We start from the raw sequence: 21,218 nt of genomic DNA on the forward strand, positions 1-21,218 counted from the left end.
TCTTAGAATGTCGGTTCAGCTCTGCCTCGTATCTCTGTGAAGAACAGTATCAGTATCATTACCAATGGGCCAGTTATGTGTGTGACATAGGTTTGTATGTATTATGTGTGTGTGTTCTATTGTTATCACTGGCGCCTCTGTAGCCAGGTGGGAAAGAGCAGCAGTGCATAGCACACGCTTCTTGATTAGCAACTAAGGCCATATTGCTCCGGGATATGCACCGCATATCCCGGAGCAATATGGCCTTAGTTGCTAATGCTCCTAAAAACCAAATAACAACGAACAAACTATTGTTGTAGTAGTAGTAGTGGCATGTGATGCAAGTGTCTGGCCACTTGGCTACCCAGAAGCATCAGTCACCTGGACAGATGATTCTGGATATTCGTCCACACCACGGGAAGATGAGCCAGTCCCAATTGTGCTTGTAGTGTCTCAATTCGAGACTCTGACCCACCTGATGTTGCCAAAAGGTGGGCCAGATTCTTCTGGGGGCCCACTCCAAAGGAGGGAAAAAAAATTTTTTTTTTAATAAAATAAATTCCTGTGGTGTATTTATAATAAAAATATAATAATAAAAATAAATAAAAAATAAAAATTGGAAAAAAAATATAAATAAATAAAATTGAAAAAAAAGAAGAGAGGGAAAAAAGTGAAAAAAAGATAAAGATGGGAAAAAAGGGAGGAAAATATATATAATAAAAGACAGAAGAAGAAGGAAAAATGTTCTTATAGTGCATTTATATATATAACAAAGAAAGAGAGGTTTAGTTGGAGTTAGTTTGTTGATGGTTTGCAATCAGTGACTTCCACCTGGCAAAGGCATCTGTGCTGAAGGCTTTGAGGGCAGCGAGGTTAGTCGAGGTGCTGATGATAAGTTGATGGCTGAACACCAAGATGTCCTGTCGCTTCAAATTTTGCAATCATTTTGCAGACAGCACAATCAGTCATAGGTTCACACCTTATGCACTTCTGGCGCTGGAATTCTCTGATAGCCGCAGCTGCATTGTTGCTGTTCTGATAGTACAGCTTCACTAATAGTGCCTCTTCCTACAACATTGTTGGCATTGCTGCTGTAGTGCAGGCAAACATTACTGTATGATTTTGAAGAGGCAGTAACCTACGTTATTTGCATAATCGTAACTAAGATAGTTACGCACCATACAGTGACAAATTTTTTTTCCCAATAAGTAGCAAGCGCATTCTTCATTGTACCTGTTGTCCAAATTTCTCCTCAGTACCAGCTTTAGAACTCGTTCCAGAGCCCTCTACATAGGGATACTTTAATTTTAACAACCCTGCATATGATGTATGCAAATAATTCTTTATATTGACTGAACCTTACAGTTATTGTGGCTTCTTGATCAGACCGGGGTTCGAGCCCGTCACCACCAAATACGGAGGATGTGGAAAGGTCAGGAAATGACCACCGCATATTCCCGGAGCAACATGGCCTTAGTTGCTAATGCTCCTAAAAACTAAATAACAACAAATAACAATAACAAACGGTTATTGTGATTGTAAATTAATGAATAAGGAATTTATGTTGGATGTTAATTTAGTTAGTAACAGCAATTATATTATAATCTTTTGTAGAAGGGTGTTTTTTTTTTTTGTTTTTTTTCTTTTTATTATTATTATTATTCCAGAACTAGAAAATCGATGTGCATATACAGGGTGTCTCGAAAATACATGGCATAACTTCAGGAATGAGTTCCTCATATGTAGACAATAAAAATATTTTATATCAACATAGTTCTGGAAATGCTTGGTTTCCAAGTTTTGAAGGTCAGTCTATTACACTTAACTGTTCACATCACCTAATAGTAATTGTTCAAAATGTCCACCTTCTGCATGAATACAGGCCTCACATCAATGTCTCGTGGGCTCGCGAAGACGATGCCAAATTCCTGGCATGTTTTGTATTGTCTCACAACCTGCCACAATTCAATTGCGGAGAGTTTCCACATCAGCTACTGGAATCGAATACACCAATGACTAAATGCCCCCACAAAAAGAAATCTAGTGGGTTTAAATCAGTGAGCATGGAGGACTGAAACTTCTCGAGCACCCTCCCTACAGTCCAGACCTTGCTCCCTGCGACTTTGCACTGTTCCCGCATGTGAAAATGAAGCTAAAAGGGAGGCGGTTTTCCAGTGATGAGGACCTTCTACGGGCTTGGGACAACGAGTGTGCTTTACTCCCTAGTGAAACTTGGCAGAACTGGTTTAAAGATTGGTTTCGGAGGATGGAGAGGTGTATTGAATGTAGAGGAAATTACTTTGAAAAAATTAAATAAACAAAGCTGTATTGCAAAACTTTCCTAGTACCCTTTGTACAGTTCAACAAAAATGAATTAGAATTTTTGGTTTGTTTAATTATTCTATTAATTGTTCAGTTTATTTAGCACTTTATTAATTTTAGGTAATCATACTCAGTATATAGGGGCATGAGCTTGCCGTTAACTCGAAACAGTTATCCTCCCATTGCAATTACTTCCACTCTTTCTAAAGTTATTGTTGTTGCAGTAAGGTTTTAGGAGTATCAGCGACTAAGGTCATATTGCTCCATGTATATTTTCTGTAAATTGTGTGTTCTGAGGTTGATTTTTTGTTTGCTAGACGAAAAACCTGAGTTGCTGAGAGAAAAAACCATGCTACCCTCAACTGAGACTGACTAACTTGGCCACTAATATCGTTATAGATATTACAAATTAGATGTAAAAATTTGCTTATATTATTAAATGAGCAGGGCTGTTGACAGGAATAGTGATGGTATGGTACTGTAATATATCTTGATATAAATTATGCATTTTGTGTCTAACAATGAAAATTAAGCCTTATTGTTGTTAGTAAATGCATGATTCTGCATCTAGGCAACAGTAATCCAGTGTTTATCAGCTAGGGGAGATGACACTTGGTTCAAGTTGTTAAAGAAGTGCAAATGAACAATCACGAAGCTCTTGAGAACAAATAAGTTTTGGAAAATTTTGTTGTCGTTTTGACTTAATTAACATATTAAATTGTGTTCAATAAATTGTTTAATAGTTTTAGTCACATTCATTAGCTTATTTTTAAATTTTGTTAGAGATTTTGTAAGTTACTTAATATTCATAGAGCTTATCTATCAGTGATTTGGCATGAATATCGTAGCACTTAACTAATAGTGTAGTGCATGGTAATGGAATAATAGGATTTTAATTGTGATAGATTAAACTCACACTTGTGATAAGAACTCAAAGGTTCTAATCACAGTTTGGCATATATTTTTTCTGTTTTTACGTGTGAAGTTTACTTTTAGTAAATCTATAACTAATTTAAAACTCTACGAACATAAAAGATTAGTGAAGCGTATAATGTAAACTTGATAGCATAACCCTGACCTTTCCGTATCCTCTGTATTTGGTGGTCATGGGCTCGAACCCCGGTTAGGGTCAAGCAACATGAAGCATCTGTCCATGCATATAGCGTGTGAATGCTTCGGAACTAGCATTCCATGTGATAAACGAAAACCACACATTTCTTTTTAATGAAACAAAAATTTTAACTATTCAACATAATTACACTTGTGTTCAAAGAAAGTGCATCACCTAGGAATTTCACATTTCTAACCCTTTTTTGCGATGGTATGTTACATTAATGACTAGCATCACAAACAGAAATATAAACCATAGATATTTATTAATAGTTAAGGCAAAGCTAAGTAATATTTGACAGGTGCTCTCAAAATATTCCAAAATGAGCATTTGCAACCTTTACACAACAGTTTTGGTAAACACGACAATTATGGCTGAAATGTTATCAGAAGCCCACAATTTGCTTCGTTTTATCATTTTAAATGGAAAACAAAATGAAAAGTTCGCCAGCTGCAAACTACTATTTAGTTGAACCGCATCTGGCCCTGATGACAGCAGCACACCGTTGAGGCATTGACAAGATCAATTTCTAAAGATAATAAACTGATAGTTTGTGGTTCCAAACACGAATTATGGCTTCCTGAAGTTTACCAAGGGTCTTTGGTTTCTTTCTGACAACTGCAGATTCCAGACGAACAGTTCTCTATAGGCTTCGGGTCCGGGCTGTTTCCTAGCCAGCTAACAGTTGTAATGGACCGTTCTTCCAACTGTTTTTTCTCCTGTAACAAATGTAAATGCATTACTGTTGAACCTCTAATGCAGAAATGAAGCTAAAGTAACTACAGAAAGTAACTACAAAAAGTAACTACAGAAGCCTGATGACAAGGAGCAGATTCGTCCCAAAAGATGCAGTTACTTGGCAGGTTGAAATGGCCTCTAATGGTTGGCAGGACTCTGCCTTCCAATATAGCCAGGTATCCATTGGCATTTATGGAAACTTTTATAAACTGCAGGTGACCTACTATACAATATAAAATGCACCCCCATACATTTGGCTGGTAGGGAATATCACTGTAGACACCATACAGTCTGGATGGTATTCTTCACCATGTCTACGGCAAATCGTTTGTCTCCCATCAGAGAAAATAACTGACTTCCACTGCTCGGGGGTCCATTTGATATGATCCTTACACCAAATTAATCGGGCCTTTTTCATTTTTTTTTGTGAGGAGGGGCTTCTTCTTAGGACAACAGGCTACAAGTCCATTTTTAAAGAGGTATCTTCTGACTGTTACTGCACTTGCTACCACTCCTGTATGTTCTTCTCATTCTCTTTTCAGCTCATATGAAGAAGCTTTACGGTTTTTAAGGCATAGGCGCTTCAAAACCTGTTCCTGTTTTGGCACAGAGGCTCGTTTGTGTCCAGTTCCTTTTTTCCTATCAGCAGAACTAGTATTCTTGAGTTTGGAAAGAAATCGACTGATTACACTGTCGACTGATTACAAGACACTCTATAAGCAATATGACAGGAAGAACATCCTTTCTCACATAAAGCAACAGTAGCACTCTTTCTGTGTGGCATAAACTGCACATAACTCGCCATCCTGACACAAGCAAGAAATGACTGCAACTCTTGCCTCTTGCAGACATGCTTATATAGCTGAAATTAACAGATGATGCAAAATTACGTCATCACCTACACATGTCAATCTTATCTGATGCGATCTGTAATAAATATTTCCATATACTTATGTTATTCAGACGACAATTACAATTTTAAGAAGTGATGCACTTTCTTTGAACACCAGTGTATATATATATACAATAATGCAATTATACTGCAGTCACAGCATGGATTTTTTAAGGGACAGTCTTGTCTGACCAATCTGATTGGATGCTATGATGCAATAACAAAGGAACTGGATACATAAAATAATTTTGATATCGTATACTTGGATTTCAGGAAGGCCTTTGATATTGTTGCACTTATTATTGTTAGCCCTGTGGTGCAGGGAAGCCCAAGGCTTATGCTGCACCAGGAAAAAAAAAAATTTCTGAATTATTGAGAGAGAGAGAGAAAAGTAGAAGGGAATCACCAAAAAAGAGAAGAATGATGATATCCAGCTGAGGACCCTGGGTGTGCCAAAGCCCATACTCATCAGAAGTGAGCCCCTGGGGTACTTAAAAGACTACTTTAAAAATTGCAGCAACTTGACATTAAGGGCAAGTTACTGCTATGGAAGCAGGGATAGTTGAGTGAGAAAAGACAGAGAGTGGTTATTATTGGGCACTGCCGTTGTGGGATAATGTTATTAGTGGAGTCCTCTAGGGTTCAGTGCTGGGCCTATTGTTGTTTTTAATATTTATTGATTGATTAATTAATTTTTAATAAATTGTTAATTTACTAATGATAGTATTTATTCATCAGTTATGAGTCCATTGTTGTTTTTAATATGTATTAATGATATTGATAAATGTAAGGCTTATGTCTAAGTTTACAGCTGATACAAAGGTTAGCAGGATGGTTGATGATAGTCATTAAATAAGCTACTGCAACAAGATCTATAAAAATTAGGCTGATGCCTGAGAAATGACAGTTGCAATTTAACATTCACAAATTCAAGGTATTGCTTATGGGAGCAGTAAACCCAGAATAACATACCAGGTGTGGGGAGCATAATTATGCAGTAAGATATGAAATTCTCTGAGCAATGCAGACAGGTTGCTAGGACAGCTTGTAGGGTTTTGTCAATGATATATAAGAACTTTGCTAGCAGGGATAAGATGTTATCTATTTGTACAAGGCCATGATTATGCAACATCTTGAGTACTATACACAGGTCTGGATCTGGATGACTCATTTTAGGAAGAATGTAAATCTGCTGGAATGGATGCAGAGAAGGGCAACAAGATTGACAAAGGGAACAAAAGGGCATTCTTATCTAGAAAGGCTACAGTTGTGCAAACTGCAGCATCTGGATTCTAGGCACCTGCGAGGAGATCTGATTAAGGTGTTTAAGGCCTTGAATGGATTGATTACGTTCAGTGTTGATGGCTTTCTTTCTCTTGCTGAGACTGTACACATGAGAGGGTGTAAATTCAAATTGAGGCAGGATGGTTGCACAACAGATATGCAGAAGTTTGCTTTTAGCCAGTGGGTGGTTGATTGTTGGAACAAACTTTGTTGTTGTGGAAGTGGGTAGCTTGAATAAATTAATGTAAGAACTAGATGAATTCTTGGAGGGGGGAGATGGTGGAGTAGGCAGTTTTTTTTTTTTTTTGGGCTAATGCTCTCTAACCTTGCTTTCTTGCTTCATTTGCCACTGCTAATACTAATATAAAGGCGGTGAAATAGCCAGACATGATATTCTCCTATAGTGCAGTAAAGTCACACTAGAAAAAAAGTTCACCGGTTTCCATTAACATACATTTATTTCACTGTTCCAATCTCTACCCTAATGGTATAGAAAACTCTTGTGAAGCCCCAAAATTTGCAAAATTTGATTTGGGACTGTCTCAATAATTTTATTGGTTGATATAAAAATATCAGAGGCATTTCGAGTCCCATTGGCTGGTGTGAGGCAGTGCATTCCATTGCATTGTTTAACTACATGTATGCTGTGCTACTGCCCAACCCTTCCTGAAAATATCTGGTAATGCCTCTGACTAGAGCTATAATAGTATGTCTGTAATGTACTTACTGCAGTTGGAACAATAAAGTTTGTTCCAACAGTCAATCACCCACTGGCTAAAAGCAAACTTTCATAATTAAACATCTACCCTCTAATTTATAATCATCCCATCCACTTTTCTTCTCCGTCTCTAGACTCATCAGTTCATATGACATCCGTTTAAGCGTAAACTTTGATCAGTAGCTCTTAATTGGTATAAGAAGCTTAGTAGCTTCTGTGACTACCTCCGTGAATGCTTCCATTTAAATTTTGCTGATTGGTAGCATCATCAGTTGATCCTATTGAAAAGAATTAAAAACTGTCTAAGACCATTGTAGTCACCTTTATGAAAGCAAAATCTCTTCCCACTCATTCTATTATGATTGTGCTACCTAGTAGTTCTTTTATCTGGAAATTCTCAATGCATGAAGAGTCAATCCTAATAATCAAATCAAGACTATTGTTTTCTCTTGCCTCTCTAACATGCTGTTGTATTTCTACAGTCATTTGGACTTGGCATATCATGGCCTAAGTTGCCTTTTTCGCCATAAAAACCTAAATCAAATCTACAGTCATCAAATAAATACCGAAAATTCCTGCTACTGTGGAAGTGACCAACCAACAAAGTCTAGTCAGTATCTGGAAAGTTAAAATCCCTCGCTTTTAGACATTTTAATTTGCTAGCCCACTCTCTTTATCTGTATAGTTCTTTATGCTCATCACAGTCATTTGGTCTATAATATAACTTATGGGCACAAAGGAGTATTATCAAGGGAAACACGAGTTCTGTAAGTTACAGTAATTGTAAACAAAGCATCAGCACTGAATAAAATTTTTGAGTATTTAGTTCAATTAACCCTTTAAATACAATAGTGAAATTATAGTAATCCTAGAATACCGTGATAAATCTGACTAAAAAATGAATAGCAAATGCTTAGAAAACAGTACTCACCTTGTATAAATCTGCAATAAATTCTTTGGTAGATGGTGGCTAAATTTAGGTTGGAAGAAGCATTAAAAAGAACTAAGGCAGGGAATGGGGTGAAAATATTTTAAACAGATTTTAAAATGAGCTCAAGGAAGTAGAAATGCAGATCTCCAATCCTTGGTTGTCATAAAGAGGTTAAAAGACGTAAATGAAAAAAAGAGAGAAGACCAGTGGTGCCAATAGTCGTTACGAGGGACTTTCATTGAATAAACCGTCATCGGTTGGCAAATGGAAGAGAAGTGAGCGCGTGTTGTATTTAAAGTTTATCTAAACTCCCATGATGCTCTTTTTGACACGTGGGAACTTTAGCCACGAGACGTTCCAAGCCGGCGAAAGGTTGAAGGGAAGTTTAGCGTTAATAATGTTGAGATTGGAATGGTGTCGGTACCATTCGATGGTGAGGGCTTCATATTGAAGAATTCTGTAGCTCAATCTAAGTTTAATAATAGTGATGGCAGAGTCAACAAGAGGGGTGTGGTTGTGGGTTTGAGCATGGGTTGTTAACTCAGTGCAAGATTGACTTGTCTTGAAACTGTTGAAGTGGTAGTATGCGCAGGTATTGGAAGTTGTGGAGGAACCGAATTTTGTGGTAGTGCTGCCGATGTAACAGGTGTCGCAGTTTGGTTGGCATTTTATGAGCTGTATTATATTATTGAGATCACTGATGGGATATTTGTGTGTATCTTTATAAGAATTAAATAGGGAACCTAGTTTATTGTAAATGGAGAAGGTGAGGGAGATGTCGGTATCTTTGAATGTACGTCGGAATTGTGCTGCGAGTTCACTATGGTAAGGGAGAACTATGCGAGTATTTGTCTTGTGACTGTGTCTGGTGGGATTATTAATACTGTTTTTAACGGTGGATATTGTGTGTTGGATGAGTTGAGGGGGGGTAGCTCCTGGCTATGAATTTATCAGTAAGGTATTGAAGTTCATTGTGTAGATCGTTTTGGGAAGAGCTGAATTTGATAGCATTGTAGATTTGGTTATGTAGGATGGCTTTTTTGGTACTAAGGGGATGATGTGAAGTGAAATGTAGATATTTACCGGTGTGCGTGTTTTTTCTGAAAATCTTGGTATTTAAATTTGTGTCTGTTGTATAAATAGTGAGATTAAGAAAATTAATCTGGTTGTCCATTGCGATTTCGAGAGTAAGGTTTAGCCTGTCATGTATTGTATTGAATTTTAAAAAAAGATTGTCTATGGTTGTTCTGTTGCTTATTATTAGGATATCATCGGCGTAGCGGATATATAATTTAATTTCAGAGGGGAAAGGTTGTAAAATTTGGTTTTCAATAGTGGCGAGATAAATTTCAAAAAGGGGGACAGAAATGCCTAAACCCATTGGTAAACCAAATGTTTGTCGATAAATTTTATTGTTGAATCTAAAATATCTAGCGTCTAGTAAAAGAGTGGTAAGTTCAAGGATGTGGTCAACTGAAAGAGAGGTACATTTTGTTAAAGTGTCATCAGCTGTTAGAAGTACGCGTAATGTTTGTAGGGTGAAGGGGATATGCACATTAGTGTATAGGGATATGACGTCAAAAGAAGCTAATACGACTTCATCGGATATGGTGGTGATGCTGATTTTTTGGAATGCTTGGTTGGTATTATTAATTTTGAATGTAGAGAATCGAGTGAGTGGGGATATAATTTTGACAAGGAAGGTGGATAAATTAGCAAAAGCTGATCTACTAAAAGATACGATAGGTCTTAGTGGGTGGCCAGGTTTGTGTAACTTGGTTATTCCGAACATGTGGGGCAGAATGTTGTTGCGAATACCTATCTGTTGTAATGTAAAGAGGTTGATTTCTTTGTTCTGTCTGAGTTTTCTGAGAATTGTGTCAAGTTTATTTTTAAGTTTTGTAATGTTGTAGTTGCTGTCATTTGTATATGTATCTTGGTCGGCTAAAATTAAATACTTAACCCTTTAAATACTTAACCCTTTAAAAGAGTTTAGTAAACTAAACACTGAGGTCATCTGTACAATTGTACAAGCATTAGTATTAGTAGAGGCATATGATGCAAGAAAGCAAGCTTATGCAGCATTAGCCAAAAAAACCACACTTCCATTTCACCCCTCTGTTCGTTCGAAATACCTGTCCAGCTGAGCCTTAAATTTATTTAGGCTATCAACTTCCACAATAAGGGATGGAAGTCTGTTCCACCAACCAACTACCCGCTGGCTAAAGGCAAATTTCCGCACATCTATCCTACATCTGTCTTTCTTAAATCTGAATTTATGCCTTCTCAGGTGATTATTCTGAGCAAGAGGAAGAATCCCATCGGCATTGAGCATGCTCAAACCATTCAAGGCTTTATACACCTCTATCAGATCACCTCGCTGGTGCCTAGTCTCCAGACACTGTAATTTGCAAAACTTAAGCCTTTCTTCATAAGAGCAACCCTTTGTTCCATTCACTAATCTTGTTGCCCTTCTCTGTACTTGTTCCAGCAGCTCTACATCCTTCTTGAAATGAGGCCTCCAGATCTGTATACAGTACTCAAGGTGTGGCCTGACCATTGCCTTATACAAGGGAATAATCACCTCCTTATCCCTGCTAGAAAAATTCCTGTATATCATTGACAATACACCATGAGCTACTCTTGCAGCCCGTCTGCACTGCTCAGAGAACTTCATATCTGCCTGTACAATTACCCCCAGGTCCTTTTCATTCTCTACCACTGTCAGTGTAGTACCACAGAGTCGATACGTTGCTCTGGGGATGCTGTTTCTCATATGTATACTTTACATTTGTCAATGTTAAACTTCATTTGCCACCTCTCAGCCCATCTGCTCAGCGTTTCTAGATCCTGTTGCAGCAGCATACTGTCATTAATGTCCTTAACAACCCTGCCAACCTTTGTATCATCTGCAAACTTGGACATTAAGTTGGATATACCATCATCAATATCATTTATAAATACAGAAAACAATAATGGACCCAACACTGAACCCTGTTATTGTTATTTGTTATTGTTATTTGGTTTTTTTTTTTAGGAGCATTAGCAACTAAGGCCATATTGCTCCGGGAATATGCGGTGGTCATTCTCTGACCTTTCCGCATCCTCCGTATTTGGTGGTGACGGGCTCGAACCCCGGTCTAATCAAGAAGCGTATGCTACACACTGCTGCTCCTTCCCACCTGGCTACGGAGGCGCCTTACTGAACCCTGAGGGACTCCACTAATAACATTAGTTCACGATGAGCAGTGTCCATTGATTACCACTCTCTGTCTTCTCCCCCTCAACCACCCCTTTATCCACAGCAGCAATTTGCCTCCAATGCCACACTGCTCCAATTTGTGCAGCAGTCTTCCATGTGCAAGAGTATCAAAAGCCTTTCTAAGATCCAAATATATAATATCAAAGTTATTCCCTGCATCCAGTTCTTTTGTGACTGCATCATAGTATCCAATCAAATTGGTCAGGCAAGACTGTCCCTTAACAAAACCATGCTGTGTCCGAGCTATAACTGAAGTCTTGTCTAGATGATCCTGCAGTGCTTCTTTAGCCAGTGCCTCCATTAATTTTCCTGGAACAGAAGTTAAACTCATAGGTCTATAATTACTTGTGTCAGCCTTTGATCCTCCTTTGTGAAGTGGGGTCACATTTGCACATCTCCATTGTATGGGTACCTCCCCTGAGTCCAGAGAAGCTCTCATAATTATGGCTAAGGGTTTGCTTACTTCCTTTGCTGCCTCCTTCAATATAACTGGATAGATCCCATCCACCCCTGGTGCCTTTTTTATGTTTATCCTCAACAATTTCTCCTCAACTTTCCTTTCTGTGATTACAAAATCAGTGAGCCAGATGATTACAAAATCATCTAGCTCACTGCCAGAATTTACTTCACCTTTGGAATTCCCCTTCCTGAATACATTCTAAGAAAGCAAGAGCTAATGCTCAGATGTAGCCAAGTGGTGAGGAGTGAGAATGCTGCAGCACACACAATCTTTGAACAGATTCTGGTTCAAGCCTGTGTCACTGCTAAATATGGTTAACCATTATATTTATGATTATTTTAAACTCCTCTAACCTGGTGGTTATGCTAGAATATAAACAAGAACATAAGATGTAAAAGTAAAATGAAGCACAGGCTGAGTACATTACAATTAATTAATTAATGAAATCAGGAAACTTAGTGGCAAATACCCTGGCAATCAACCACTGCTACACTGAAAAAGGCAAGAAATTTCTGAATCTACCTGCCAGCAATACCAATACCTTAGGGTATCTTTCCAGTTATGAACTTCCATTTAAAACTTTTAAAGTACAAACAGAGAAATACAAATTAAATTTCATCTTGACCTACAATCTTTCATATAATCAACCTTTAACCATATTCAAACTGACTTGCTCTTACTCATTCAAGAAACAGTTTCCTAGGTCGTGGTTGAATCTTATTATTCCATGGTTGAAAACCTAAGTGTAGACTCACTTTCTATGTTATTACAGCTATATAATAGAATATTTTAGAAAACTCTTGACAGTTGTTACTGTACTATTGTTTTGGCCTTTCGAAAACCAGGAAAGGATCATACCAGTCCTTATAAACTATCATCCTGTAGGTCTAGGATAAACTCAAGAAACGATAATCAACTTTCAGTTTATGTGATTCCTTGAAGCACACTATTTATTGAGCAGAAATTATTGTGGTTTTTGTAAAAATAGGTCCGCACTTAATCTCTTGGTTAAAGTGGAAATAAATGTTCAAAATGCCTTTCTTCGGTTAACATCAGAGTATATCATGCAGTTATGATTTGCTTTGATGTTGAAAAAGCCTGATACTATTTGATGACTCAGAATCATTCAAGATCTGCATACCTTGGGCCCATGAGTCCATCTTCTAGAACTTAAATAATAGATACTTTCAAGTTCAGTTTCACAATACACTTTCCCACAATACAAAAAAGCAGGAGTTCCTCAAGGCATCATTCTCAGTGCCATGTTCTTAATTAATTCTTACTGTAGTAAGAATTAAGCTTGTCATTAAATGCATAATTAATACAGTTTAAGTATGCATTTAATTCTGAATATCTTTATGCAAATATTAAATGTTTTGCTGTTTTCTCTTCTTCCTTCACTCCCTCAAGAAATGTGTACAAAGATTACAAGCAGCTGGAACTGTCATGTGAAGGCCAGGAAGAAGTAGATAGCTGGAAAGCCTCATTCCTTCGTGCAGGAGTTTATCCTGAAAGGACACAGAGTGATGCTGTAAATGGTGAGTCTGAAGGCCAAGAGTGTTCTGCATCAGTAGATCCTCAGCTTGAGCGGCAAGTGGAAACAATACGCAACCTTGTAGAATCATACATGAAGATCGTGACCAAAACATTCCGAGATCTTGTGCCGAAGATTATCATGCATCTTACCATTAATAATGTATGTACCTCTGCTACTGTTCTTCTCATAATTTTAAAGTGTGCGTGCATGCATGTGTGTGTTTCATTACTATTAAACCTAGAGTTAATTCCAAAAATTGTTTATCAGTTTATATTTATCATTTCAGCAGATCATTTCATATCACATTTTATTATTTTATAAGGTAATTTCATTAAATAATAATGGGGCCTAATAAATGTTTTACATTTATTAGGCCCCATTAGAACAAAATACTTGTAATATAAGTGTATATGCATATATACAGTAAGCTATAGTGATGACGTTTGCAAATTTAATTTTTATTCCAATAAATGGTGATTCTATTAAGCAAAAATCGAAGAATATTATCCACAAGCTTTAAACATTAAGATATAAAGCACAAATTTACACATTTTTTATCAAACATTTATTTCCAATTAACATGTTGACTGCCAAGGCTTATTTCGGTAAACTGGTCTCTGACAACAATTTGAGTTAGGCATGTTAAATTATTCAAAACCCAAATTATAATATATATTCATCACCAAAACTCATAAAAAAAAGCTTATTGTTGTAAAAAAAGCCTCGTGAATTATCTCGTAGTTGGCGTATGTAATAGAAAATTCTTCGTGGCAGCTAACTATGAGTTAACTCGATTAAATCAGGCATGTTGTAACTTGCAGAATTCTCTGTATATGAATCTGTGCTGTGTGTAAAACTACTGCAGTGACACAGACTTTGCCGTCTACGTTGTATTTAGTACTTTGTTACGTACTAAAAAGAATCTAAAACATGGATAAGAAGAGACTACTGACCGAAGAAGAGCATGAGCTCTATGCTAATATGAGTGACTCGGAATTTGAAGAGCTTTTTGACGAGTCGTATGGTTCTGGTTCATAGATCGATCGGATCAAATGCTCTCATATTATTCAGTGCTAAGAAAAACCATCAGATGTTCGAAAAAACTGCATTACATATTATAGAAATATATATGTATAACACATACACCCTTTTCCATCAAGTTATGGTTTTCTCTGAATTTCAGTCATTTTATGGTGGAACCTGTAATTTGACGGAAAAGTTACATTGAATCTTTGATTGGAGAAAAAATTCTACACATTCCAAAGAAGATTAGGTCTGAACGTAAAATTCATTACTTAGAACTAAATTTCAGTTGGCTATACCACCAACTGAAAAAAAACCATGCCTGACTAAGCCATGTCAACTATGTACGAGAAATAAAAAATGCCACGGAACACCCTATTATTGTCCAGTGCGCTAAGAGAAGCTAGCTCTTTGTGTGAAGAAAATATTTCTTTTTGTGAATAAATTCTGTTTTCTGATGCCGTGGTTGATTTTTCATTCTTATCCTAGAAGCCAACTATCCATCAGTTGCACATATTTGCTACGAATATACTCGTAGCTGTGCCTGAAAGGCAAGTCATACCAGTCTGAGTTAACTCGAAGTTGACATCCAGGGCCAGATCACCAAGTACGAATTACCTCGTAGTTGGCATTCAGCGTGTTAAATGATGAAAATTTAAAGAATTTTCATCATTTAAAGAATATTATCCACAGGTTAGCAAAATAAAAATAAATTTATACTTAACATAATTAATATACATATTAATTAAACATAACACTTTGTAATATAATTATAATTTAAAAAGTTACTTATTTTAGATTGCTTTAAATTATCACTACAAAGTATATTTATAGATTTTTCAATATTGTATAACAGCCTATATTCACCATCAATTGCACCAGTTTCTTCTAATGCTCTCCTCAGGACGGATATAGCTTCACGAGCTTGCCATTTTGTAACTGAAATTCGTTCGGGTTCATCTTTATATTCTTCCTCCACCTTGGCAAAATTATCAGTAGCAGACTAGGCAATTTCTTCATCTGTTAAAGCTGTAGTAACTTGTAGATCACCACCTATGTCCACCCAATCATTAAATTCCTGTTCACCCCCGTCTTAAGGCTTTTCAACGGGATCAGTATTGTGACTTAGATGACCATCATGAATAATTAATCCACATTTTTTGAAACAGCTGCTAGTGCAGGTTTTGGAAACTTCATTCCAGGCACTTGTCATATCGAATGATGTTCCCAAACCTTCATTTATGGACTGGATGATTCTTCGTCTCATATCCAATCTATAAAAGGTCTTAAAGGTTTTTATTATTCCCTGGTCGCGAGGTTGAATGAGTGACTGGCGTTCGAAGGTAGAAAAACTAATTCAGTATTTTTGAAAGTCAACTTTGGATGAGCTGGGCAGTTGTCAAAAACCAATGCAATTTTTTTGTTTTCTTATCCAATTGCAAATCTCATTTACGAAGATAATCTTCAAATAAAGAAGCCGTCATCCAAGCATTGGTGTTATTGGCATATTCAACAGGCAGCTGTTTTACTCCTTTAAAACATCTGGGCGATTTACTCTTGCCTGTAATTAAAGGGTTCATCTTCATTGTTCCCATCACGTTGCATGTTAAAAGAACTAATCCTGTCCTTGATCTTCTTTCCTGCAGATGCAGAGGAATTTTTAAAAATAATGTAATGGTCTGGGGTAGCCCTGTAGTACAACCCTGTTTCATCTGTATTAAAAATGTCTACAGGATTATAAGTGCTTAACACAGTTTGCCAAGAGATTTTCAAACAGGTGTCAGCTGCAGAACCATCTGAACCCTGTTTTTCCTCCGTGAAGTTTTTTCTAAACAATATTATGCCTCTACTTCCATATTGTCAGCCGTCCGTCCATCGCTTTAAACTTTTCATGTAGCTTTTCGGAAAAATGATTAGCTTTTTGAAGAAGAATGCTACAGTTGATTGGTGCATTAAATGAGCTGGCCTGTCTGAATGAAACGAACAGAGCTCCATCTACTGTTTGGCATTTCCCTTCACGCTTCCTTTTCCTGGTTTCACTAATCGCATTAGTATTTAATGCGTGACATGATTTTAATAATTTTGATAAAGTTGACTGAGGAACTCCTAATTTTACTTCTACTTCTCTTTGAGACATATTGCTTAAGTTTAATTTATTGTATATTTCTATAATTCATAACTTATCTTTTACACCCAAGTCACTCTCTTATTGTTCAATGACATTTTTTGGTAGTAAAATTTAAAACACAGTCGTGTTGGAAATAACACGACATGGAAAAGTAAGATATGGAGTAAAATGTTTACATAGTTCAGATTTCAGTGAAGGGGAAACACATTTCACCATAAAAGCACACAGAATTCCAGCTATCGGTATTATCGCAAATGCAATAAAGCCCAATAAACTGAAAACTGAAAAAATTCTTTTTATTGTTTTATGGTTGTTAACTCCAGAATTTTTTTTTTTTTTTTTTTTTTTTTTTTAATGTAAACCCCAAACACGAGAGGTATTAGAACCTATAGTACTTAGTACCGTGCTTGGGTTGGAGGTTGAGAAGAAGAAAGAAGATATTTGTTGACATTGGACTTGAACTTCTGTAGACTGTAATTTTCAGGAAATACGTATGAAGGAAGGTTGTTCCAGAAAACGGCAGTTGAATGAATAAACGAGGAGGATGAAGAGTTGGTTCTGTGAGTTTGAAGTTGGACAGTAAATGGATGTTGGCTGGTGGCGGCACGTGTTCGGACTGTTTTGAAAGAGAGAGCAGGAATTATAGAAGCCAATTCAGAAGAACAGTGTCCATGGAAGTATCTGCAGAAGAGGCATGCAGCAGAAACAATACGTCTATGAGACAGCGAGTGGAGAGACTCTGTTATAGATGAATCATTAATTAACCTAACTGCCCTCTTCTGAATGGAATCAAGAAGCCTGAGAGAGGTTTTGGGGGCACCACCCCAGATGTGGGAACAATATTCCATGGCAGGGCGGATTTGTGATTTAAACAGAGTGAGCAGCTGTTTGGAAGAAAAGTAACGCCGAGAGCGAAAGAGAAAACCAAGTTTTTTAGATGCAGAGGAAGCAATATTTGTAATGTGCTTGTGCCAAGAGGGATTAGAAGTCAGGGTAATCCCCAAAAGAGTATTATAATTTTGCCTAGAAATCGGAGTGTCACTAAAGATGAGCATAGGAGCAGAAGAATCCTTTTTGCGAGATATAAGACAAGACTGAGTTTAGAAGGGTTGAAATCAACTACGTTGTCTTTGCCCCACTGGAGAATTACCTGAAGATCAGCATTTAAGGAATAGATAGCAGATTTTCGAGAAGTTGAAGCTGATTGAACAGGGCAAGGTTTCTCAAAATTGAAATTGGAATGCAATGTGCTATCATCGGCAAAACTATGGATAGGATTTCCAGTCAATGGAAGAAGGTCATTAATATACAAGAGGAAAACAGTGAGGGAAAGAACTGAACCTTGGGGGACAATGGCATTAGTGGAGAAGTTAGAAGACAGAGAGCCATCTACCATCATCCTCAGTGAGCCTTCAGAGAGAAAACTGGATAACCAATTACTAAAAACAGTTGGCAAACCATAAGATGGAAGCTTGTTTAGAAGATCTTTATGCCAAACGTGATCGAAAGCCTTTGAGATTGTCAAGAGCAACTACTTATGCTTCACCGAACCTTTCCATTGAATTTGTCCATAAATGGGTAACATAAGCCAGAATACCACCAGTGGATTGACACTGGCAGAATCCATACTCGTGATCATTGATCAGATAGAAGGTTTCTAGACAGTTTAAGAGTTGGCGGTTAATTGATTTCTCCATTACTTTAGAAAGAGTAGAAGTAATTGTAATGGAATGATAATTGGATGGAAGTGATTTGTCGCCCTTTTTAGGAACTGGCTGGATATGAGCAAATTTCCAAGCAGAAGGAAAAACACCTTTGGAATAAGAAAGTAAGAATAGGAGTAAGTTCAGGAGCACAGGTTTTGAGAACAAGTGGAGAAATACTATAGGGACCTGGAGCTTTCTTAGCATCAAGATTCGTAAAACTCCTTCTGACATCCTTTTGATGGAAGACCACAGGAGGCATTGAATGGAGCGTGTTGGGAATGGTGGGAGGTGTTTTACCAAGATCGTTAATATATGAGTTGGAAGAAAAATGGGATGCTAGCAGGTCAGCTTTATCCTTGGCTGAAGTGACAACAGAACCATCTGGTTTGGACAGAGGTGGGAGCAGAGATGGGCAAAAGTTGCAGCCAATAGCTTTGTCAAGGGACCAGAATGCTTGGCTACCATTAGGGAAAGAAGCAAGTTTCAAGTCTCCAGAATTGATTTGCTCTCTACCTGGAACAGAGATAATGATATAATTACATGAGCTGCCTCTACATGACCCCACTGGATAAGGTGGATGTTATGAATCAACATCTGCTGAAACTGAATCTCCACAAACAGAAAGAACAAAACTTTTATAAAAAACCTTTGACAAAAATCGCACCGGAAATTTGCTTGAGCAGGGAGGTATTTACTGAAACATCCCCCCCCCCAGTCTAGTTGCATAGGATGTAAGAAAGACAATCAACCTGTTAAATCAGACATATACAGTGGGTTTTATTTTTGCCTTCTCTGCATTCGCCCTTGAGAAAAACTCAGATCTATAAAACTTCTGTAGAGAAAAATACATTTGTTTTGGCTTACTTGAGTGGTGTCTTTGCCCTTTACTATTTGAAGGAAACATTGGGTGCATTATCACAGGGTTTCCAATTTCATTAGCAGTGTCCAGATGGTGAAGCTGTCCTAATGAAATAAGAACCATATTTTAATTTTGGAATACCTGATTTTTGACTGAAACATGTAGTAATGATATTTTAAAAAATATGTACTGAATAGAACCAAATGACAAGATAAATATAATCATATTAAGAAATTTTAAAAAATAATTTAATATGAACTTTTTAAAGTTCACATTATATTTTTAAATGAAAATAATTAATAAATAATAAAGTTTTTCTCTAATTTTGTATATAAAATTCACATTTTATAATTTATTTTAATTTTACATCCAGAAAACAGCAGTAATTAATCCAGATGTGAAATTTAATTATTGGGGTTTATTAAAAGGAAGGGATGTTATAGAAGGGAAAAAAAAAAGTTTGAAAACTACTTGATTTGAAAGTTAATAAAAACTGTAAATCTGAAATTACTTTGCTCATGAGACAGTAATAAAAAAGAGTTTTATTTAAGTAGTTTGATTTTTTTTTATCACAAAGCTTGCAATAGCATATAACCATAAAATCTTTCATTGGTATTACAAAACCCTCGAAAATACTTTGTTGTTGTTAGGGTGGTTCATGAGTTTGTCTAAATATTTAAAAAAGAATTTACAGCAGTGAAACAGTTTTTGTAAAATTAAAATTATATGAATAAGTTATGAAAACCTCTAATTCATAATGGTGTACCTCTTTTTTTATTTTTTAAAACATAAATGAAATTGTTAAGCTTGAGGGCTTATGAAATATTTTCAAATGAAAATGGAGTCCTTATCTCACTAACATCTGAGTACTGCTGATCTAGGAACTTGCGCAATTACATCAGAGAAATTTAAACCAGGTCAGTTTGTATTATGAGTTGTAATGAATTTCCATTTAATTTTTTGAATGCAAGTTTGGTATCTTAAAGCTTAGAAAATGCTTATCCCTGTAGTAGCCTTTGTGATGTTTATTTCAGTGTCATCTGTGATTTGTGTTTTATTTTTAAAATACTTCAATTTCCATTATTTTAGTTATTTTACAGTGCAATTTCATATACTGTATACCAAAAATAAATTGCCATTATTTTAGTTATTTTACAGTGCAATTTCATATACTGTATACCAAAAATAAATTGCCATTATTTTAGTTATTTTACAGTGCAATTTCATATACTGTATACCAAAAATAAAATTTAAGCTATATTATAATACTTCAAACTTTGTAGATGTTTTAAGTAATTTGATCTAAATTCCTAAACACTTAATAGTAGTATTAGTGGCAGATGTTGCAAGAAAGCATCATTTACCACTTTAATCCATTGCCATTAAATCTTAGACACTTGTTTAGGATATCAGCAATATAAAATGTTCTAGCTTAACTTTTTTTTTTTTTTTTTTTATCTCTTTCAGACAAAGGATTTCATTTATTCTGAACTGTTAGCAAATCTGTATGCTGCTTGTGATCAGGTAAATTCGTTATACGACTGAGTTGTTACGAAGTTTTAATTCATTTTTAATATTATTTCCTGAAGCTTATTCTGCCTTAATAATTTTATGATATGGGGAGGGGTTCTTTATAAAGTTCTTGCTCATATTTAATCTACCCATTGTAAAAAACAATCATTAAATAGCACAGGACAGAATGATTTAACACAATTATATAATACACATTTGTAGGGTTCAACATAATCATCATCTTTTGTGATGCATCATCTGTTTTTCAATTTATCAGATCATTAAAATCTTCCAGTTGTTGCTGGGTAACCTTGAAAATTGCATTTGTCATTCTAGTTCTTAGTGGGTTTAATATGTAAATTACACTTCTGGTGTATCCACATGAAAAACTAGTTTATTGAGCATAGGAAATGTGAAAGCAATTAATTTGATAACTATTGTACTTTCAAAGCGTGGTGTAATTTCATATAATATGTGAAAAAAAAAAAAAAAAAAAAACTAGCCTTGCTGGAAGAAAGTTTAATTAAAGATTTAACTATTGTAGTTTAGGAATTAAGAAATTCTTCAAAATTGTAAAGCGTGCTCAGTTTGGCTTTTTTTTTTTTTTTTTTGCTTTGTTTAAAGACCAACGTCATGTGACTTAAGAGTGCACCAAACATTAATTTCTGTAGTCTTTTTGAATTGCCAGACTTCATGAGGTTTCTCTTTCCTCAGAATGAAATATTAACTGTAGCAGTTGACTTTTCTAAATTTGGA

General features: G+C 36.1%; 1 protein-coding gene across 5 annotated transcripts in view; it reads left to right on the top strand.

The window, feature by feature from the left end:
* LOC150087731 (dynamin-like) overlaps positions 1–21,218 on the top strand; it is a 465,630-nt gene that overhangs the window by 361,031 nt on the left and 83,381 nt on the right. For all 5 annotated transcript variants that reach the window (XR_016546724.1, XR_016546723.1, XM_090369182.1 and 2 more), the window contains 2 exons: positions 13,108–13,393; positions 20,418–20,474. Coding sequence is in view for 3 of the 5 variants with exons in the window: in XM_090369182.1 (XP_090225308.1) it covers positions 13,108–13,393; positions 20,418–20,474 (343 nt within the window). In the remaining 2 variants the exon portion in view is untranslated. The remainder of the gene's footprint in view (positions 1–13,107; positions 13,394–20,417; positions 20,475–21,218) is intronic.

Source organism: Mastigoproctus giganteus, chromosome 3, assembly GCF_048544385.1.
Source record: "Mastigoproctus giganteus isolate SK-2022 chromosome 3, ASM4854438v1, whole genome shotgun sequence".
NCBI lineage: Eukaryota > Metazoa > Arthropoda > Arachnida > Uropygi > Thelyphonidae > Mastigoproctus > Mastigoproctus giganteus.